The sequence below is a fragment of the Amblyomma americanum genome, chromosome 10, assembly GCF_052857255.1.
Source record: "Amblyomma americanum isolate KBUSLIRL-KWMA chromosome 10, ASM5285725v1, whole genome shotgun sequence".
Classification (NCBI taxonomy): domain Eukaryota; kingdom Metazoa; phylum Arthropoda; class Arachnida; order Ixodida; family Ixodidae; genus Amblyomma; species Amblyomma americanum.
Genome location: NC_135506.1, coordinates 24,600,930 through 24,624,718, shown reverse-complemented (window position 1 = coordinate 24,624,718; position 23,789 = coordinate 24,600,930). Strand labels below are relative to the sequence as shown.

The following is a 23,789-nucleotide window of genomic DNA, read 5'->3' as shown; positions in this document are numbered from 1 at the left end:
TACTGATCCGGAGTTCCCGGGATCGGACACGACCGCGGCGGCTGCGTTTTTATTGGGGCAAAACGCTAAGGCGCCCGTGTGCTGTGCGATGCCAGTGCACTTTAAAGATCCTCAGGTGGTCGAAATTATTCCGGAGCCCTCCACTACGGCACCTCTTTCTCCCTTTCTTCTTTCACTCCCTCCTTTATCCCTTCCCTTACGGCGCGGTTCAGGCGTCCAACGATATATGAGACAGATACAGCGCCATTTGCTTTCCCCAAAAAACCAATTACTATTATTATTATTAAATAACTTATCTGTGCACAGATGAGGGCATCGCGGCGTAACTACCAATTTGGCGGTACAATCCACGTTTTCGGCCAAACACTAGCCAAGCCAAACACGAAAACTCGTCTTCCCGGCATTCCCGCGGTGGATGAAGTGCTCTTTAAGAAACTCGCATAGACGGTGGCGCCAGCTTTCCCTCTCGGTAATATTTGGAAACTCCATGATTAGCGATCGCAAGCATCGTGACTGTAATTCGTGAAAGGGGCCACGAGACCTTGCTAAAAGGTGACGTCATTTCCCGCAGGCGACATCTTGTGCGGAGGGGGCGAAGTAGCGCCGACGCCGTAATTGAAACAAATGTTCACGGTCAAGGCAGGTCAACAGTAAAACAGCTGGCCGTGCGCTGCTCAGAGCGAACAGCTCACTTTGTTTACATATCCACTGCGTGAATGCTACGCACCTGAGGAGTGTGCGCTCTTAATGTCATCCAGGAGGCGACAGATGGCGACTATGCAGCAGCTGTAGCGTTAGAATGCGAGATGGCGTAGATAAAAACGAGCGCGTGGGTTTGCGGAGCAGAAGAAAGCCAAGCGGTCGGTCGGCCCGCTCGCCGGCGGAGAGAATGCACACCACCCTTCGATCTATTTCACAAGGTCGTCGTTCCCAGCGCGGCCTCCCACGCCTCGGAGTGCCTTTATCGGCGGTGCGTTATAAAGTGCGTACATCTGCGCCCTAAAGAAATTGCGCAGGCGCGCATGTGCCGTTTTGAAAACAAATGAAAAGCGTAGAAGTGGATAAGCAAAGCGCGGTGTCGAGGGGGAGTTGTTTCGACATCGCTTTGAGGTATGGCACGTGCCTGGCTGCTTCAGCCAGCGAAACAAAAACGGGTGAGCTGCCGAAGTGCCGACACTTTCGAAACAATATGCCCGCGTTTGGTATCTACTTAATTTATTTTCTTTTTCTGTCCTCTCAACTGCGAGCCAAAGCTCCTCCCAGTGATTGAGAAATGTCAGTTCACTGTGTTTTAGGCATCAGTCTAAAAAGAGTAAATTTCTAAATGTGGGGGTATACCACTGAGTTCCCGGGTTCGAACCCGACCGCGGCGGCTGCGTTTTTATGGAGGAAAAACGCTAAGGCGCCCGTGTGCTGTGCGATGTCAGTGCACGTTAAACATCCCCAGGTGGTCAAAATTATTCCGGAGCCCTCCACTACGGCACCTTTCTTCCTTTCTTCTTTCACTCCCTCCTTTATCCCTTCCCTTACGGCGCGGTTCAGGTGTCCAACGATATATGAGACAGATACTGCGCCATTTCCTTTCCCCCCAAAAAACAATTATTATATATATTCCACTGAACATCCTTCCTGCTCCGAGTTGTCCATCGATGTGGCATCGCCTCCCATCTGCTAGCCTCCGTCGTTATAGCTTAGTTGTTAGAGCGACTGTCCCAATAGGGCGGTGAAACCGGCTCCCGCAAAGTTATGAGCAAGTCTCATAGCTTTTCTTAGTGACCACGTGGCTTGCTCACGTGAACCGAAGGGAAAATTTAAAAAAAAAGTGAAGGCAGGGTGCCCCTATGACTCAACTGTCACGTGTGTCTTTTCCGCCTTTATGCATCGGCACCAGCTCCGTTTGACCTGTGTGCAGGGCCGGTCATAAAAAGCGGCGCGTAAGACAGCAAAATAACGTGACGTTGCGTGCGTTCATGTGACGTAAGCACAGCCACTGGGTTACCACGGGCAGCGGACGAGAGGAACTTGTTAAGCCCCTTCCAACACCTTCCCGCATCCACCAATGGATTGGGTACTCTAAACACGAAAGGAGTAAAGAGCTAGTGAGATGTTCTCTAGAGAACTCCCTTTTAGGGGCTGGGTATGGCTGGGGTAGATTTCCGTGACTAAAGATATGGAATACTTACGGCTGGCACCGAAAACAAATTGCTTCTTCAAGACATGCGAAGTTATAGCACTTAGGAAGATTTCAACCGATGTTTCAAAATCTCCCTAATTTGCTAACCTCAGGATCTCCGGTGGCGCGTTTAAAGCCTCATCTCATTCCAAACTGGGTCAAGTCGCTATGCTCTGCAGTGGGAATATACCGCCATGGCAAGGAGTAAGCATTCCGCATATTTAGTCATCGAAGTCACCTATGAAGCTTGGGCAGCATACCCTGTCCCTAAAAGGGGAGTGCTATAGGATACCTTACTCCCTTCTTACTTCAATATAGGCTTAGTCGCATTCAGAGTGATGAATGGGCCATCCAGCGCTGCTTTTCACGTTCTCCACTCAGGCGCCGAGTCGCACTCTGCCGTTCTAAGTCTAGGCTGTGTAGAGGTATGTGGAGAAATCAATTCGCAACGGATTATCCGAGCTCACAATAACTGCCTCACCCTCCCTCTCTGCGCCGTGACGTCAGCCAGTTCGATTTTTGCTGGCGCCGGTTTTATGCCTGCTGTACAGCGTAGGCGTAAAATTCCTGACGTCTCGAGCTCGAGAGACCAGCGATAAACGAAGTTTAAGTCGGTTTCCGAGATCAGCCCTTACAAAAATTTGTTTAGACAGTCTATAGACTGTCCATAGACATCTGTATATGAAGTCTACAGACAAACCATAGAGAACAGTCTATAGACAGACTATGACAATCTATAGATTTATGGCCATACACCTTTAGTAGACTTTTGCCTATGGACTATGAATAGACAAAAAGAAATATCTATATGAAGGCAATAGAGTCTGTAAGGAGTCTATAGACCATTTTTGTAAGGAAGAGGCCCGAATGGCACAGCTCCGGTGCGTGCGGGAAATTCTTATAAAACTGCACATAGCTGTATGTAGCTCTATATGATCCCAACATGATTGTCTGAGACGCCGCCGGCAGAAAGCAACTTCAGAAGCATTTCATGCTGCAGCGATGTATTCGTTAAGCCGTACGCTGTTACGACAATGTAAAGGGAATTATTCTAAAGCTACTACTGCAACGAGAGAGCGCTAACTCCTTAATTCCTTGAGTGTAGAGGGAAAGGGCAACTTCAGAAAATTAGGAGGGTTCTAACTCCGAACGGTGAGCCTACCGCGCGGGAAAAAAAAAAAAACGGCTCACCTTCTAACCAACTCTACCCTTTTGTATGCCTTAAAAAATAATAAAAAAAGTAGCCAGCGAAGGGCCCGAGACAAGAAGGCATGAAGAATCCATGTTCTAGCGCCATTCCTCCCCTTAATCATACGTACCTGCCCCTAGGCTTTTGTCTTTAGCGAACACATCGTCGGAAGGTTTGGCTTCAGGTTGTGGAAGCATGGGAAGGAGCGGTAGCTCTGTCCCTAGGCGTACGCCTGACCGGCGTGGCGAGGGGAAGAAAGAGATGAAAGGAGAGAATTGCAGGCACACGCCACGCACGGTGTACGCATGATCGGAAGTCAAACTCACACAGGCGTTCGGCCGTTCTTGCCAAGATTCCCGCGCGCTGTCGGTCCCACTTGTTCGAGTCAACGTCCATCAGAGCGGAGCAAAAAATCTCATGTTCGGGCAATTCTGCACCCCCCCCCCCCCCCTTTCTCTCCCATAACGCAACTCGGTGCACATCGCCAGAAGAGTGAAGAGGGGGGGGGGGGGGGGGCACCGCCCCGCATTTTATTCGTCGACGAAACGTGCAGTCACCGCCGCCACCGGGGATCCCGGGTCGGTCGGCGAGAGCGCAGCGCTGCGCGACCCCGGCCGGGCGTTTTTATCGATCGGACGGCGGCTAGCCTCCTCCCACACGAACTGGGTCAGGCGGCGGCGGAACCCAGCGCAGCAACGGTTCCCTTCGTCTCAATTTCGTGCAGGGCGCTGGAAACTGCCGCCCGCTACGACGACCGACCAACCGGTTCAGACCGAGATGGCGCCGCGGTGGTCGCGCGCGCAGAGAGACGTTTAAAACGTTGAGGTGCTCGTCTGCAGCCAACGGTGTTTGCTTCGTTTGAAATACTGCCACCTACCTCGCATATTTACGAAGAAGTTCTAAGCAGGCAGCTTTCCGTTCGTTCAGTATGCAACGAAGAAAGCACGGACTCACGAGTCGGGGACTAGTTTCTGTTGCGTAGGGGGCACTGGCGCGCTCCGTCAATTTTGGCCAGCGCTCCGGCGCCGCGCTGCATGGGATTTGCAGTAGTGGGCGCACTGGAACAGCAGGCAGCAGCGACAGGGAAAAAAGCGATACATAAAAAACAAGAAGGGCCCGTGTACACGCGTGTGCGCGCGCGCGGACTCGCACTGGGAATGAAAGAGCAGAATAAGTAGAAGAAGCGAGCTCGGCGAGTTTCACGATTCCGGGCACACGCCCGATTCGACGCGTCGTCGCTGCTGCGCTTGTCGTCTGCTCGGAGCACTGGCGGCCGCCATTGGAGTTGGCAGGCGACGTCACCGGCCAGTCACATTCGGTGTCACCGCGCGTCGGCGCGGGATACGAAACCTGCCGACAGCCGGGCTTTCAGTACTGGCGCGGCCGGTTTTTTGCATACTATCTCTCTGCCCCCATATGAGCGCTACGCGGGGTTTTCTTTTGCTCGAGCGTGTATCTTTCGGGGCGCTGCTGGCATCGTCGCATGCGCAACGAAGCGCGTAGCGATCACGTCGGGAACACCGCGGCGTGTGCGATATAAAAACCCACCCCCGCACAGGGTGCTGAAGGACGTATGTTGTAAATGGCCTCACGTTTGCAGTTGGAGGGAAGAAGGGGGCGCGCTCAGCGGCGTCATTGACCCAGGCCCTCTTGTGTGCGCGCGTAACACTCCAGTTACGGCGGCCTGCGGTCATAGCGTGTCACACCCCTCACCTCAGCTGGTTCGCTGGCTGGCTGGACGTTGGCGGGACGCGACAACCGGCTTTCCATTTTGCTTCCGTTGCACAGTGAATCCGGGACGGTCAGAAATGGAGCAGGCGACACGCCAGTCGCTTTGGGGCATCTGCCGTGTCCTATACAAACTCGTATCCTGGAATCGGGGAAGGGGACAGTCGGTGCGAGGGCACGCTCAGTAGTGGCGGCATGTAAGGTTCTAAAGGCAGTGGCGGGGGACGCGCAGAAAAAGAAAAAAAAATCGGTGTCGCGCACCATAAAGGGCAAAACCAGCAGCTAACCCTAGAGAATAATGAGGTTCGCCCAGCGAACACCAATGACCAAATGTTCGACACTTCCTCAGCTATCGAAAAGCTGAGATAAAAAAGACAGGAGTAAAACTGAAAATATAATAAGACGATATTCGAAAGAAACTTCGAAAATATTCTAGTTGAATATATACCCAGCAGTTCACTATCAAGAAGAGTGTCTCGGTCACTGCAATACGAATCAAGGCCTCTTACAGCACTAGATTCTGCGAGATGTGGCATTGCAGTTACACAGCAGAATCTACAAAAACGAAAACATTTCGTATTGCAGGTAATGAAACTGCTCCAAATTGAAGTCTGGCGCGCGCTTTATTGCAGCACGGCAGTTTGGCTCAGTGCCGTGGATATGGGACGCCGTAAGGCTATTTCCAACAGCTTTCTGTTGCCACCGGTCACCTGATTGGACGAACACGATAAAGATACACAAGCAGCACAGGAGAGTAACTACCAACGCCTATGACGTGACTAGGCCTTTTCGCGTGCTGCATGACGTCACTAAGACGTGTTGCATTATTCATCAACCACTTCCCTTTGAATTATTTTAAAGGCCCCCTTCGCGATTTCAGCCTAAACCTCCTTCGCAAGAAAGGGAGCAGCGGAAAACACCTGGTTTACACCCTTCAAAATGCACTTTTCACGAAAGGGAGCAGCGGAAAACACCTGGTTTACACCCTTCAAAATGCCCACTTTTCACCGACGTCATAGCGGCCACCATCTCTGGGTCTGGAAAGAGCGGCTAAAGCCTCGGCGTTTTGTTAACCCGCCCATCGCCAACCGGTTCCCGTGTACACTGCGGAAGCTAGCCACAGTAGTCAAAGATGGCGCCTGTGACGTCACGTGAAAACTATCCATAGAAAATAGAGAGGGGTGGAAGAGAAAGCGTAAACAGGTCTCCTATGAGCAAGAAAAACTTCAATCATAAAATAAACTGCGCGCGAAGAGACCCGTGCGCGCCACGGCTGGCAATTTTGCTTGGCCTGTCAGGATTTCGTTTTTTTTTTTTGCTTCAGAAAGTAAAAAAGAATTGCTCCATATAATGCAGTCTTTTCAAACAACTACACCATTTAGTTAATATTGATGCTCTATGCAACATTGTTGTTGAAGTGCAGAACTTTCTATTCTTGGGCTAATAGTTTCTTGTTTCATCTTCGAGCCACAGCTACCTGACTAATCACTTTCTCCACCATGTTCTGGAAGGCCAGAGCACGGCTGAATTGGCCACCAAACCAGCTCACTGCCATGACAGCCAAGTAAAGAGGAAGACTGGAAGCGTAAGTGTGTAAAAGTTCATCACACATTGTTTAATTCCAGTCCACATATGTACAATGCTGGAAGTTCACATAGCAACCGCGCGCACACACTAAAATGCACACGCACACACACACATGCTATTTCCACTGCCACTATTTCGCAAAAAAAAAGAAACAACAGTAAGTGACGGTCCACGACGCCGCATTCCACAATTCACTAAGCACTCACAAAAGCGTCCTCTGTACACAGGGCTCAGCAGACAACACTGACGCCGCCCGTGGCTGAAGGTGCACGGATCCACGTGGCACCTGCACTTGACTAAAAAGAGCATCGTCACCTCCTCCCCGAAAACCCAGACCAAGAAAAACAAAAACAAATAAGCCCAAGGTGAAGAACCACCAGGCAGTGGTTTCACTTTACTAAGACACGTGACAAGGGGGGCAAGGCTAAGTGCACAGTCACCGAGCAGTGCCTTGCCCCCTCACATTGACACACACACACACACGCGACCTATCGACTTGAACGCTGCAAAAAGAGGAACGGAAAGTCAACAATGCCAGACGCCTTCAAAGCATACAGCTCCGAAAGTGCAGCTCAACACGAGACCAGAGAGCTGTGTGGTGTGTTGCAGAGAGGTCCACGCACCAACTTATGGGTCCCTAACAAGTGTACAGTTGCTCCAAATGATGCAGCTAGGCGAGCAAGGTCAACAAGCAGCCCAGCAGTTTAATGCATTCAAAACAAGCAAAGTTCATTAGTGTGAGTTGATGCCAAATGTAGCACTACCATGGAACAGCGCACTTTGCCTACCTATAGGATTTGCTGTTCACACCTTTTCTAATAAAAATTTATACCAGAAGAGGCATTGCCAATTAATGCAAAGGAAAAAAGAAATTCGAGCAAAAAAAAAAAACTGCTCCATCTAGTTCGTTACTAATGGTATGCCACTTTTCAAAAAGATGACAAAAGCTTCACTTGGCCACCCTCTAATGCCCTTGCACACAAGATACATCAAATGCAACAACCATCATTTCACAAGAATACGACGACTCACAAAGTTCACATGAGCGACAAGCAAAAGCATACACAGTTTAACAAACGCCCACAAGATGTGTGTATGTAGACCAAACTGCACAGAACTCCATGGGTCACCCTGCAAGTGACCACGCCACAAGCAAGACATTGCCCAGAGCAAAAAAAAAAAACAAAGAACAAAAAAAAAACAAAGGAAACATGTTTTGTTCAAGACACGAATTTCAGGGAAGCCTGCATGAGGACCAATAGGCCTATGCAGTAGGCATGTAAGAAAAAGCCTATTCCTGCCTGCCCCAGCTACCGCAATCCTGCCTGCAGAGAGCGTCTCAGCTATGGCAAATAAAATAACAGAGCCTAAGCCGCACCCTGTCGCGCCTTCTTGGCAAGACCACCAAGAGTGTAGTGCTTTGTCAGCAAAGAGAAAAAGCGACTCGCAGCCGGTCTTAGCAAACGCGTGACATTGGCTAGCTGTTCTGCTTCCCCATCCCAAATGCGGCAACCAGCCTTCTAGGTTCGTTCTAAGTCGACCATGCCGACAAAGCACTCCCTCTTTCAACACAATGCAGAGAGACAGAAGCGCTGAGTGAGTTCGCGCCAAAGAAAACATGGTGACCCTCCGGAGAAAGAACGCATGCTGCAACGCAAAACGAGAACCACAAGACAGAAAATGGTCACGAGGCTTTTGCCGTTTTGTGAAGGCAGAAGCACTTAGCTGCCAATAACGCTGACGAGAGCTTCAACAGTGGCAACTAAGACTTAAAAAAAAAAAACACGGATAAACCAGGCACGGTCGATTACGCCAGCACGGGGACGAGAACAGAGCCATTTTTTTTCCAGTGACCCGGCCGCCACAATGTCGCAGAGAGTTGCGGCCCTCTTCCTAAATAGAACCAACCCCACCACTGGAAGACGACAGCCCCGGAGAGATCGGTGTTGGCTGCACGACAACTTATACAACACCAAGCCACCACGGCCAGGGGTGCCGCACACATCGACACCGCGCCCTGACAGGGCGAAGAAGAGCTGCGTGGGAGCTATTTAAATGCTGGGCCCACCGAGCAACAGCACAGGCGGGTTTTTGAGCAAGCCAAACAAGGGCCCCTGGCGTCTGGCATGGACCACCTTAAGCTGCGTCAAGATTAATACCGCTGATTCCTAGAGGAAAGGCGCAGAGCTTCTACTAAAGGGAAGAAAAAAGCAAGCGAATGGAAAGAAAAACGCGAAAAATGAATGATATGGACATAGATGAAATGTGCTGAGCCCTTCAATAGAGAATTTCTTGCTCAAAAATATCCCAAAATACATCCTTTTCGAACCGATACACATTTCAGTACAGCCACCACTTCCTTGCCTTCAAAGGCTTTCCCTTACAACCCAGTCATGTCAGCATGCCAGCTATACGTGGTTTGGTGCAAGAAATGTGCAAGGAGGTAAGTAATCAGCAGAATTTCCAACAATGCTGTAAAGTCCACGGAAAGCAAGCGATAGCAAGATGCATAACATACCAGATTAAAAAAGCACTGAAGTACAATAATAATGCAGCAATGATAATAACAACTGCATATTAGGAAAGAAAGTGTAGTAACTGTCCCACTCCATGTGGACACCCAGGCAACCATCCCATTCGCACTTTGGACAGGTTTGCCAATATAGGCGAAAAATTATACACAGAAATTTCAGCTGTTTCAGCAGAAAAAGTAAGAATGGCTTTGCAAGCAATGTCCAGGGAGAAAGCTTCAGTTTAGGAGGCAGTGAATGTAAATCTAGGCAGCAAACTTGTGTACGCATAGCCTCATAACCCCAATTCTGCTAGACATATTAAAGAACGCTAGCATAACACTAATTCACAAGAAAGACCTGACATAATGCCAGCGTAATATCCTACTCTCTGGTGATCGTGATGCTTGCAAGACAATTTTCAAAACATGGACTTCCTAAATGCCTCGACTACGCAGTGAATGCAGGACTTGCAAATTTTTGAAGTTAAAAACACCTATAGACACTATAAATAATACCACTGGGGCAACGCTGGACTTTTCAGTGGACCCAAGCAACAGGTTACATTTATATCATCAATCAGGCCACACAGAGATGTAACCAGCCCTTCAGATGGCATTGATTTTTTTCTTTTACAGCAAAGAACATTACAAGCCATGCAAGCGTAACGTAATGAAACTGTCAAGCACAAACTCGATTTCTGAAACTGTGTGCAGAGACTGCACAACCACCATAGTTGAGGTTGTACCAATCAAAAATGGGTCAAGAAGGAGGCAATATCAATCCACTGTTGCAAGTCTAAATATTAGAAGTGCTAAAGAAATTGGAAGAAAAAAAAGGACAATAAAGTAAACTCCATCAAATTCGTGCCTTCGGTAAAATTTGACTGTTTTGGCTTCTGTGTGCCTGTTGCCATTCGTATGGCAGCTAAAGGCATACATTGGACTCTCATTAATTCAAACTTCTTTAATTTGAACTTCCAGTTTATTGGAATTGACAGTTAGGCCCTCTCAACAGTAACTGCATTAAAAAGACCACCTTTCATTCAAGTCTTTAAGTCACATAAGAAATGCCCAGCAGACTATGCACTGCTAACAAATTTGAGGTTAAAAATTGATTTTTTTTTGTTTTTGCTAATCAATTCAAACCCATAATGTTAAGACTATGCTGACTGCATTATGGACTCCGTGACCACTGACTGTAAGTAACTGACACTATGTTAAACCTCACAGATCTTTAAAAAACAAAACAAAAACACCTTTAATATAGGCAAACTTTGTCTCCAGTAACCCTTTCATAGGGTATAAATCAGCAGCTTCAGATCTGCCCATGACACTGTTCAGTCATAAGAAGGAAGCCAACTATGTGTCATAATGAGCCCCTCATTTCTCTTCCCTTGACACTTCAGTCAAGTGAGCTGGGTGACATGTTGCAACCAAGTTGAAAATTAGTGTAAAGAAAACAATGGCAATGTTTAAAAGCCAGGTGAAAGGAGCAAAAATATTAATAAATTACTGGAAACAGTGAGCACGTCCCGGATCACAGGAGAAAAATCACTGGGAAAATAAGACTAGGTTGGAGTGCATTTGCTAGACCCAGCCAAGTAATGAACATCAGCTTACCAAAATCTCTATGAAGAAAGTAGTCAACTCCCGCATTCTGCCATTACTCTTACAGGGCCAAAACTGAACAGTCAAAAAAAGAAAAGGAAACTTTAGGAAAATACTTAAAGCGGGTGTGACATTAAAGCGAATGTGAGCAGCATAAATTATAAGTTGACAGTACCCGATTGATCTAACTTAAGGGGACAAAATGGATGTGTGCAGGACTTGCAATGCAGGGACCAGCTGGATATGAAAAGAAGGGAAAAATGCAGTTAGAGACAGGAGAGGCAGGTAGAGAGATGAGATTAGGAAATCTATAAGCAAAGGGCCACCGTCTCTGGTGGTGAGAAAAGGGTCAAGCTGGAGATCAATGGATCCAAACCAGCTAACAACGATGGCGACCACAAAAAATGGCATGCTAATGTCCTGAAGGAGGGCGACTGTTAATAATAATAACAATTGGTTTTGGGGAAAGGAAATAGCGCAGTATCTGTCTCATATATCCCTGGACACCTGAACCGCGCCAGGAAGGGATAAAGGAGGGAGTGAAAGAAGAAAGGGAGAGAGGCGCCGTAGTGGAAAGCTCCAGAATAATTTCGACCAACTGGGGACCTTTAACGTGCACTGACATCGCACAGCACACGGGCGCCTTAGCGTTTTGCCTCCACAAAAACACAGCTGCCGCGGTCGTGTTTGAACCTGGGAACTCCGGCTCAGTAGCCGAGCGCCTTAACCACTGGGCGATGGTTGAAAAAAGCGAAAATGGCCAGTCAAGTGAGCAGCTATGCATATTTTTCCAGGACTGCTTACACTACACCGACCTACTAAATAAAGCTCCAATACACTTTCCTTTACCATTGAACCCTGAATTCATCCTCATTCGTAACTCCCAGAGCTGTTGAGACTGCGTGCACCACATGTGAAGCAGAGTAGCTGACAGCCCGCTATGATTACGGAATTGTGGGCACACACGACGAGCCATGTGCTTACAAATGACATTGTACAGCTCCCACTTCTATCGTGTATGATAAAACCGAAACTTTAAAGCACAAGTTCCATTAGAATTACTATTTCAGGATACCTCATCAGGTATACGCACTCATGACAGCATGCATATTGTCCAAATGAACAAACTGAACTTCGAAATTTTGTGTCTCTGGTCTTGTAGGTGCGGGCAGTGCTCCATTTCAGTGCGAGGTAACGATCGTAGGACCAGCTGAAGGCACCTCCACACTGTTCTGCTTCATTTACACCAAGCATGCCGAATTCTATGCAATTTCTGAAGCCATGAGGCTACTGCCATGCAAATGCGCAGAAGAAATGCTTACAATCCTCGCGACCTTAGCTATATCCAACTGAATCTCAAGCAAGCCTGCAACGAATCTTTTCAATCTCAAGCGAAGCCGCCAATGTGGCTCAGTGATAATGGTGCTTGGCCGCTGACACGAATGCCTCGGTGCTCGTATTTTGATAAAGGTGAAATGCTAAAGGCCCTTGGACTGGCGATGCCAGTGCACGTTAAAAAACCTCAGGTGGTCAAAATTACCCAGAGCCTCCGTTATAGTGACCCTCAAAGCCTGAGTCGCTTTTGGGACATTATACCCCATAAACCATAAATTTTTCATAGCCATCCTTTTCGATCACACCTGCAATTATGACTACTGCGCACACTTCAGCTAGCTTTGTGAGCAAAAAAACAGTGACCTCATAAACGAAACTCTCAAGCAAGATAATGAGCACAGTTCAATAATGCGGCAAGTGTGTGTGACCCTTTAAACCTGCTCCCATGGAAAGTTTCAGGCATGCCTGTAAAGCACAACTATGAAACATCTCTGCTGCTCTCCTCCTCAAGGCATTCAACATCCTATACATTATCAACTGTAGCCTAACACTTGTGTGCATGGCAGAAGCCATGCCCTTCAGCCTAATAGGATTAACTCTACATGAAGCAATGCTACCTCTGGAATAGTACAGAAAATGTTCACAACACGGTTCCATCCTGGGGTCTAATTGGGGCTTTACCGAGCAAGACCAAAAATATAAACAAATCCTCATCTAATACCATCAATTTCACTTTTTTGGAATCAGCTCTATCCCTACAGCAACATGGTTGCAACCAGGATTCACCCAAGAGAAGCAAATAAATACTGTTCAATGCTGCCAGCACCTGCCTGCTACTTCTTACATTCACCTTTGCCAATTAGTTGGAATTTAAAAGCACTGCTAAAAACATTACGTGCTTCCACAATGCAAATGAAATGCAGGAAGCAAGGCTGCATACAAACTGGCTCTCAACTAGTGTGAAAGTCAGCCAGAAAGGACTGCTTTCGACATAGGTACTCGAGACTGGCTGATCACAAGCGACTCGCAGAAGGCATGCCTACCTTACAGGTCTGATCGAGCAAGGTGCACTGCTATGCATAAAACCTGTTCAAATTCGTGGGTTAAAAAATTTGCGCTTACCAGCTACTGGCTACAATTGATGGTTATGATGTAGCACCAGTGTAAGTACCTAGCGCAAGCACATGCAAAAACAGAAACCCATAAGAACGGCATGGCAGATGCGACAGAGCAAACATTGGGAAAAACAGTGCAGCTGTGCGGCAGAACAGGGATGCAGGTTAATGAGGCACAAACACAACCAAACAAGAGCTGCAATTTTGTGGTGCAGCGTGAAAAACAATTTCTCGTCTTAGAGCTTTTCCTGGCAATGTTATAGCCACATATGGTCAAATCTCAGCACCTCACAGTTTCTCCCCGCATGAGAGAGGGTTGAGAGGTGCTCAGACTTAAAGCAAAAGAGTAAAAGAATTTTTTTTTCGTGCATTTCATTAGAAAGGATGGGGAGAGTGGCTAGAATTAGGGAAGCATAGTGTGCGATGCGTCTGTACCCAAAGACAAACCTCACAGCATCCACACACACACACGGCATTATGCAAACACGAAGATTCCTCAAACGCCCGGGAGAATGAGTGCATATAAGATGGCACGACGTAATAAAACCAGCAAGAGTGGAATCCACAGTCACAACAGTCAGTGCGTGAGAAAAGGGAAGGCCCGTACAAAAAGCACACTGCACTGGCTAGCTGCGATTACAGCACACGGTTGTTCGCGTTATGCAGTCCCTGCTCAACAGTGCTCAACACGGCAGGGCAGCTGCGGATCTCAAAAGAGGTGGTCCCAGCACAAGCGAGAAACGGCCCCACCGGAACAAAAGCTGCACGCAGCTATAAAAAGGGCCCAGGGGAGCCAGGCTTCTCGCGCCACCAACACCGTCAAAGACAGAGCGGCAAGGAAGAGAAGGGAGCAGTTGCCAGCGTTTCCGGTGGAGCAAACTGGGACAGTGGGGCAGCAAAAGGGGGGCTTCTTCCGTACGGAAGAAGGGAGACTCGAAAGAGACCGCACGCATCAGTAAGGCTCCCAGCTCTGCCATCCAAATTAAACTGCAAACGGCGGGCCTTGATGTGCCGGCAAGCGGCGGGGGCCATACGAGTGGGCAAGGATCCAATGCCAGGGATAGGGCGGGGAGGTGTTCCTGAAAGAGCAACGGCTGACTAATGAAAAGCGCCGGAGGTCTTCAACCCCTTGCCCGACTGGAAGGGAAGCTGTCTGTCGTGTGGCCCCACAAGCACACACACTGGGAGCCAGCCACTTTGGAGCTGCCACAATGTTTGCCAACAACCAATCGGTCACCGACTGCCCTCCCAAACCCTCTGCACCTGTGCTACTGACAACATCAGCTGGAACACCTGCTATTCAAGCTACGCAAGCAGAAAGCAATCCCACAAAAAGGCTTCTAAAAAGAGATTCATGTCACTACACTTCATTTGCCTGTTTTAAAAACCCAATTGCATGAACTACGTTCATGATGCCAAAACACTAACAAACAGTGAAGTCACCATTGTTTGTACATGAATGCAGCAACATAAATGCTCCCATTGCCAAGATGTTGAAGTGCTTGATTTAGCGCTTCACTGCAAAACACGCAGAGAAAGCATGGTGGCGACAAAATGCAAATATAAAAAAAGTTGCAGTGAGCTCACGAGAGTGCAAGGGAGCAACAATTCTTCCTTTCACAATGAAAAGGAAGCGAGACGCCCAAACTGCAGCATCGGCCTCACTCTGCAACTAAATGGAGTGCAACAAAATGATTAAAGCTGAGGAAAACAATATGAACAGCACTTCACACTGCCATCTTTTCTCCAATGCTTGGCATGAATACATGCGTCAAAAAAACTCCCACAATGCTCAACAGTCAGGGGACATGGCACAGAAGGGGAGTAAAGCCTGTGGTGCTAAAGATAGTACACCCATGCACACCCATCGTCCAAAACGCAAGACAGCACATTAAGTCAGATCTACAGACTATCTACAAGGAGAGAAGGACAATGAAAAGAATGCCTACAAGAGCACCACAATCTCACAACCACAGACGTTAGTCGCCTTTTTACGTCCGAATCAACTGTTCACACGATTGGTTAGGGTTTTAAAAACAAGAGACCCGTCGACACCAGCTGTTTGCAGCAGGCAACTGGGTAAAGGCAGGAACGATTCCCAACATCTGCCTTCCTTTCTTTTGTAGTTTGTTCAAGCTCGCACAAGCATACAATGCGTGGGCACCGGTGCCTGAGTCAAGGAAGCTGCGCTGTAGCCAAAGCCACCAAAGGAGGGAGGCCGACAAACAACTGACCCCCCACCGCCCCAGCCTCTGTGTTTTGCGACGCCGTTGCCCAGAGTTCATTCAATCAAGCATTGTGGAACGTTGTACTTGCGAAAAGTCAGCGGCATCGCGCAGTCAAAGTGACACTGATAATTGCGCTAAGTGACACCCGCCAAGTGCAGTTCAAAGGGGCGCACGCAAAACACTGCGCTGAGAAATAGTCTGCAATTATCACAGGACATTGGCAGTAGTTCCTTCGTTTCTCCGTCTTTGCAACGAAAACGGGCGAAATGAATCCCACGCGACTGAAAACGTTGGGCAAGACGAAAAAAAAACGGGGGGGGGGGGGGTACTAATCAAAGGGACGCCGCTCTTTTGCTATTTTCTCGCAACATTGAGTAGTGTTGTTTCCTCCGATACTTCTTTGGTCTAGCTAGAGCGTCGAGCCGTCACCACGATTAGGAAGGAAAAAAACATGAGTATTCTCTCATTTTACCGAGCTGGGTTGCGACAAAAAAAAAAAAAAAGGCGGGACGAAGTGAAACTTAAATACGCCACTAATCAGGCACGCTCACCACAATCCTCGACATTCAAAATGACGCCCAAAAGTGAAAGAGCAAAAAAAAAAAAAACTACCGCTAAGAGTAACGGAAACACGAGGCAGCCGACGCACAGCGCGGCTAGCGATCGCCGACGAGGAAGGGGGGCACGCATCCAACATGGCGGCCCACTTTGTTCACCGCGAGAAGCCAGCTCCGGTGACTCACTTTTTGTTTGTTTGTTTCCCAACCTTTCCAGAGATAGGGCAGGAAAAAAAAAAACAGCGGCTCCGCGACCGAGAACCATCATCGACAGAGAGGACAGCTAAGGCTAGGTGACAATGCGCCCTCTTGGGCCTCGAGCAACGCTCGGAGACGCCGCGGCGCGAAGCCTAGTCTTTCTTTTCACGCACAGAGAAGCGGCAGCCGCAAGCAGAGAGGGCAGAAGGAGGAGGAGGAAAAAAAATGAAAAACTAGCCAAGCACCTCGCTCCAACCCAAATATAACCGGAAAGAGGAGTTCGCGACCAACCAAGAAAAAGAGAGAGAACGAAAAAGTGCCCGCGCAACCGACGCGGCGGCCAACCAACCCGAGGAGCGGGTGGCAAGAACGAACGTGCATTAGGAAGAGAACAAAGACGCACCGCGCCGAGCGAAATAAAAATGTAGGGCTTCAAGTAGGGCTAGCAGCGCACAAAACGCCGACCGTACACAAAATATCACAGATCTGCGGACTGGTTCCTTTTTTTCTTTCGCCAATCGCGTTCCTTTTTGCGTTTCCTCAATTTTTTTTTTTCCTCTTCGTCAAGAAGACCCTCATCAACCGAGCCCAACCCCTACTTTTCCGCTTTTGCAGACCCGATTTCTTTCTTACAACCGTTCTCGCGTACAAAGTTCATGCATGACGAAAAAAAAAAGAGGTGCATCAATTCATTTTAAATAAAACGGCAGTGCCAGCACAGAGGTCAAATGAGGTCAAAAACCGGGCGAGGTCGGGCAATACGAGGGGGCGCCTAAAAATGCGTTCGTCCCTGACTCAACCCAGAAAGAAAACACACACTACACAGAAATCGTGAGACACGCGCACACACACAAACCACCGCGTCGTCGAGAATTCTGAGCACAACCGACCGCCAGCGCTGTGCTGTATCGTCATTTGACGACAGGTGTGTGCTACGAGAACAGGGCATCCAAAACAAAGGAACCTCCGCCCAAAAGAAAGCTCTTTGGGAAAGGTTAAAAATTTACATGCGCTCGCGTTCGTATAACGAACGAAGGGTTAGAAGAAACAAAAGCAGGCTCCGTTTGTGAACGAGCGGGCCTCATTATAATCGATTGGCCAATAAATTGGACTATAAAAATTCATTTGATGAAGGAAGAAACGAAAGAGATAGTGGGGCGGAGGAATTAGAAGAGGGATGTAGCTCGACTTGCCGACACAGGCCAGGTTGGTCTTGTCCGCTCGCGTTTTTCCCTTTGTTTTTTTCACGATACGTCGTGGTACTCCGCAGGTTTGAGGGAGAGCGCCTTGGCGGTGTCGTGAACATGATAGGTAGGTGACGTAGTACTTACAACGCTCTACGCCCACGGGTCTATCACCACACCGCAGACTTGAGTCACTAGCGGAGAGTCGGAAAGCACATGGCCGTCGTCACCACCAAAAGCGGAACAGCACACCAGATTTTTTTCCACCGCATAAAAAACCCCCCGAGAACAAAACAAAACCCGCACCGCAACACGGATGGTTCTTGAGTGGTCGGACGGCCGTCGCCAAAACCTGTCAGGTTCACGGCGGCGGCTATCTTCGCACTGCGTGGCGGGAGTAATGGTGGTCTCGGGCTTTGACACAAAGGAAGCCGGGTCTCAATTTGACGTGACGGAGGGCGGGAGGAAGAAAAAATAAATCCACGCACGGTCATCATCACGACACGGTGTTGCCGATCTGCGGCAGTTTGAGCGTACTCGCGAGCTCGTCACCGAGTCGGGTCGCCTTGGACGCGATCACCGATCGCGACGACGACACCGAGGATCGCTGGGTGGTCGAGTCCGAGGCCGTGGTCTGGGGGGTCCGCGGTAGCCGCCGCCGTAGCCAGGCGTGCCTGAGCGCGGCCGCCGGAGTCATCCGCGTCGCGGGGTCCCACTCGAGGCACCGCTTGAGGAAGTCCACGAAGAGCGGGTCGTCGCAGCCTTTGAGCGCGGCGGCCCAGTCCTTGGAGCCCGGGGGCCCGCGCAGCTTTCCTCGCCGCGAGCGGCCCGCCCCGAGCACGACCGCGCCGTCGGGCAGCGTGGTGAGGGCGCAGTACCGCGGGTATCCCTTGGAGCTGATGAAGTTCTTGGCCCGCTTGGCCTGGTCGAGCAGCTTCTGGGGCGGCGGGCCCAGCAGCTCCATGATGCAGGCCAGCTGGTCGGCCTCGTCCTCGCCGGGCAGCAGCGGGTAGCCCGTGAGCAGCTCGGCCAGGATGCAGCCGAGGCTCCACATGTCGATGGGCATGCCGTACTTGGCGCCCAGTATCACCTCGGGCGCCCGGTAGAAGCGCGACTGGATGTAGGTGTAGACCCGCTGGTGCTCGAAGCAGGAGGAGCCGAAGTCGATGACCTTGATGCCCGAGCGGCCCTGCTGCTTGAGCAGCACGTTCTCGGGCTTGAGGTCGCAGTGGATGATGTGGCTGCGGTGCAGCGCGTCCAGGCACTGGAGCAGCGAGTGGGCGAACTTGCGCACCAGCTGCAGCGAGAAGCCCTGGAACTTGTTCTTCTTGATCAGCTCGTACAGGTTGATGGAGAGCAGCTCGAAGGTGATGCACGTGTGGTTGCGGAAGGTGAAGTGCTCCAGCATGTGGATCAGGTTGAACGAGTTGTCGCGGTCCTGGCGCCGCAGGAAGTCCAGGATGCGGATCTCCTCCTGGGCCTGCCGGTGGAAGCGCTTCTCGTTGCGCACCATCTTGAGCGCCACGTGCTGGTGCTGCTTGTGGTCGTACGCCTTGACGACCTGGCCGAAGGAGCCCTTGCCGATCACCTTGAGCATCTCGAAGCGGTACGCGATGTGATCGTGCGGCACGTGCAGGTACGAGCCCTGGTCGTCGTCGTAGCCGCAGTTGTTTGGGGTGCCCGGCGTGGCCTGGCGCTTCTTGGCGTTGGCGCCGATGAAGTAGATCTGCGGGTAGTTGAAGATCTCGTGGTGCTCGTACGGGCTCAGCTTGTGCATGTACATTTTCATCACCTGCTCCGGCGTGGCCACCAGCGTCTTGCCCGTGCCGCCGGCCTTGTTGTCGGGCGAATCACCGTTCTGGTCCACGTCGAACAGCTTGTGCACGCTCGACTGGAACTTGAAGCCCGCGATGGTCTGGCTCTTGATGGGCGGCAGCAGCAGGCTGGACCCGTTGCTGCCGCCGAGCGCCGACGAGTTGTTGTTGTTGGCGGCGTTCTTCTCGAGGTAGCCGGCCTCCGACGAGGGCGCCGATCCGCCGTTCATGTTGGCGATCAGGGACCGCGTCCGCGACAGGGGCATCGCGGGGCACTCCCGCGAACTCATAACCGCCGCTCGCCGCGGCCGCCAGCCGCCGCCGCCCGCTCCGCCACCGCCGCGCCGAACAAGAGACCCAGGCCTAGCGCGGACATGGACGCTCGGCCGCTTCGGCTGCGCTGCACTGAGCCACCATTATCCTCCGGCTGGCCCCTGTTGCTAGGGGGGCCACGTCACGAGCGCCGCTCGCCACCGCCCAATGCGAGACGCCTCTCGCAGTCACGTGGTGCGACGCTCGCCAATGAACGCCTTCGGTCGGGCCCCACCGCCCAATCAGCTGGTCACCGGGAGAATGGCCTCCCGAAGAGTAACGCACTTGGAGAGGAGGGTCGACGACGCCGCAGCTTCGAACGCGTCCTGTCAGGCGGCGCCACTTGCCGGAGAGTCGAAGAGCGCGTCTGCTCGCTTTTCCGCTGCCTGCTGCTGCCGATGCTCGACTGCCGCCGTCTGCGAGGCCCGCGCGAGCTGGTTTGGCCAGGTGATCGCCGTCGTCTGCTCGCTTATCCGGCTCGCCGCCAAGCCGAGCCCTCTCTGCGGCGCTGCCTTACTTCCAGGAACGCACCTTGGAGAGAGAAGCCGCCGTCACACAGGGAAGGGCGGGCGAGTGGTGATGCGACGGTGTAAACAAGGTGGCGTTTTCGCTCACACTGCTGATACTTGTGTGACTCAGGGACCAGGACCTCCACGCAATCACCCAGCCCTCGTGGGCAACCCGGTACAGACAGCTGTGTGAGCGACCGCCCTAGCTTAGCTGCGCGGGCCTTTGTTTAACTCGTTCCGCTCCGGGGAAGCCCCCCCACCCCCCTCCTTTCCCCTACCGCCTCGCTCGGCGAGTTCATTGTTCGGGGCAGGGCCCACGCCAGACACAAGAAGCGCCGAGCGTTCACTTTTTGCGCTGCTGCATGGACGAGTCAAGCGGGCGCGTTTTTTTTTTTTTTTTCTGACGAGGTTTTCGGCGGATCACGGAGCCAGTGGCCGTTGCATGCACGCAGGCAGCTACGTGCCACGCACTTTCGTCGAAGTTCGTCGTGGCGACGACCGGCACCGTTCACTCGAACACCGGCCGCGCAGCTTCTTTTTCCAGTTGCATTTCTCGCACGTGGTTTTCTTTAGCAGTCGGCCCAAAGTCATCGCTCGCCGATTTCGTTTCCCGGCAAAGTTGTTTTTGACCTTGCCGGGAAAACACGGAACTATTTCAACCGAAATGGACGAGCGTCATTCACGAGAAAGGCAAGATATGAAGACTACCGCATACCACCGCACACAACATGCACAGACGCGCCTTTAAAACAGAATAAAAATAGAAGATGGATATGTTGGCACCCGGTGGTATTATGCATACTAAACGGGCGCATATGCCATGCTTTATATTCGTACTTTGGCCCGAGTTGCACAAATGCTCAGACAAAGAAAGCGGCGGCGTTTACCTTTTTTTTTTTCTTCCTGGCTGCTCGCTTCGCTTGCCACGTTGCGCTAAGCGTCGCACGACGGTAACTACGGATAACTGCGAGCACGTGAGCCGCATGTTCGTCGACTTGCCAGCGTCTTGGACTCCGTTTCTTTACTTCTCTCGCTTTTTTATTTTTCCTTGTAAGGTTTCAGAAATGACGGCAATGCTTTTTGAAAACCGCTCGAACTCTTCGGATGCACGCAATGCACTGGGTCCAGACTACGGCATTTAGCACTCTCGCATGCAGACAACAAGAACCTTATCTCGAAGATGCTCGGCACGCAACGATATATGCATAGACTGAAAGGCTACCGTGTATCCTTTTTGTGTGTGTGTGCGTGTGTAGTCGATTTCTGCTCTTAAATAAAATGTCCTGCTACTACTACTAATAATAATAATTGGTTTTGGGGGAAAGGAAATGGCGCAGTATCTGTCTCATATATCGTTGGACACCTGAACCACGCCGTAAGGGAAGGGATAAAGGAGGGAGTGAAAGAAGAAAGGAAGAAGAGGTGCCGTAGTGGAGGGCTCCGGAATAATTTCGACCACCTGGGGATCTTTAACGTGCACTGACATCGCACAGCACATGGGCGCCTTAGCGTTTTTCTGATACTAATAATAATAATAATTGGTTTTGGGGGAAAGGAAATGGCGCAGTATCTGTCTCGTATATCGTTGGACACCTGAACCGCGCCGTAAGGGAAGGGATAAAGGAGGGAGTGAAAGAAGAAATGAAGAAATAGGTGCCGTAGTGAAGGGCTCCGGAATAATTTCGACCATGATTTATTTCCATTTTTCGCTGAAGACCTACTACATCGTAGAAGAATGATTGTGGTGGTGAAAAAACGTTGGTGAAGGCTGGTATGCCGTGCACGTGTTTTTTTCTTCTTTTTTTCAGCACCACAGAAGGGAGAATATGAAATTAGGTGTTTACCCACCGCGGTGGCACAGTGGTTAGGGTTCGAATCTGACCGCGGTGGCCGCGTTTCGATGGAGGCGAAACGCTAAGACGCCCGTGTGCTGTGCGATGGCAGTTCACGTTAAGGATCCCCAGGTGGTCGAAATTATTCCAGAGCCCTCCACTAAGGCCACCTCTTCTTTCACTCCCTCCTTTATCCCTTCCCTTGCGGCGCAGTTCAGATGTCCGCCGATATGTGAGACAGATAATGCGCCATTTCCTTTCCCCAACAACCAATTCGATTATTTTAAATTAGGTGCTGTATGTGCGTGGAGAGTGAGCTTGCTATGAGTGGTCATTTTCTGCGCTAGGACCCTTTTCTGAAGCATACATCACCCGGCTGTCCGCAAATGCACAGGCACGACAAGTAATTATATGCTGCGAGTGTGTCATCGTGCGACTGCGACGCAGGTCACGTGCCTACGAACGCTGAATCCACGCGAAATTCCCGGTTCTCGAATACCCGTCGCGAGCTAGCCTCAAACTTGGCAAGCAGATGCATGCTATATGCAAGGAGAACTCGCATGGCACTACCCGAAGGCAGCGCAACGCACGGTTGAGAGTTTTGATGCTAAAAATGGTTTTTGAGGAAAGGAAATGGCGCAATAACTGCCTCGCATCTCGGTGGATACCTCAACGGGCGCCTTAAGAAAAAAAAATGAAACTTCATAATTGGTTTTTGGGGAAAGGAAGTGACGCAGTTACTGTCTGACATATATATGGTTGGACACCTGAACCGCGCCGTAAGAGAAGGGATCAATGAGGGAGTGAAAGAAGAAAGGAAGAAAGGGGTGTCGTAGTGGAGGGCTCCGGAATAATTTCGACCACCTGGGGATCTTTAACGTGCACTGACATCGCACAGCACACGGGCGCCCTTTGTGTTTCGTCTCCATCGAAACCCTGCCGCCGCGGTCGGGTTCGAACCCGGGTACTTAAGGGAAGAGGTAGTCTGGGAAGGAATACAATTGAAGACGCATATGTCGTCGGTTCTAATCCCAGTCGCAAACCGGGCCTCCAACTTGACTTGCACCGGGAAATCTTATGACACCACCCGGAACGCTCTACGATAACAGTTGCTCATAAATTTGGTACGAATGTAGTCGGGAAAACCGGCGCCACATTGAGGTCAGCTAATGGGTGACACCACAATATGAAATCAAGCGAGTATCTAAGCAGAGCACGCCAAACGAGGGTCCAAAAATAACTTTCACATCTTTGTAATTTTGTTTCGTACCTTCTGCAGAACGTCAGCGAGCCACTGATTTGTTTACGACATTACGGCCAACGTTCAGCTGGGACACGGCAATAGAAGATAGCAGAGGCGCAGCCATGAGGGAACAGTGTGGATGACTTTTTCTTCCTAAATTGTCAAATTTATTTATATCTCGTTCTTTAACTCTCAAAATTAGCAGCATCGTTTATTTGCTTGCGTACTGTCTTGGACTTGTACGCCTCAAGTTAGCTCCTGAGAAGCTACACATTGATCTGAAGCATGACTCCTACGTTAGGGAGCAAATGCGAGTTAATGACATATCCTATAGCTGAAAACAAAGAGAAACGACAGTGGACAGGACGTGTAATGAGAACTCAATAATAATAATAATTGGTTTTGGGGGAAAGGAAATGGCGCAGTACCTGTCTCATATATCGTTGGACACCTGAACCGCGCCGTAAGGGAAGGGATAAAGGAGGGAGTGAAAGAAGAAAGGAAGTGAGAGGTGCCGTAGTGGAGGGCTCCGGAATAATTTCGACCACCTGGGGATCTTTAACGTGCACTGACATCGCGCAGCACGCGGGCGTCCTAGCGTTTTTCCTCCATAAGAACGCAGCCGCCGCGGTCGGGTTCGAACCCGGGAACTCCGGATCAGTAGC

General features: G+C 50.4%; 1 protein-coding gene across 1 annotated transcript; it reads right to left on the bottom strand.

Moving 5' to 3' along the window:
• Positions 1-7,610: 7,610 nt before the first annotated feature.
• LOC144107103 (dual specificity tyrosine-phosphorylation-regulated kinase 2-like) lies at positions 7,611-19,997 on the bottom strand. The gene has a single exon (XM_077640091.1). The coding sequence runs from the start codon at positions 19,516-19,518 to the stop codon at positions 17,911-17,913; it is 1,608 nt and encodes a 535-aa protein (XP_077496217.1). The 5' UTR covers positions 19,519-19,997; the 3' UTR covers positions 7,611-17,910.
• Positions 19,998-23,789: the final 3,792 nt, after the last annotated feature.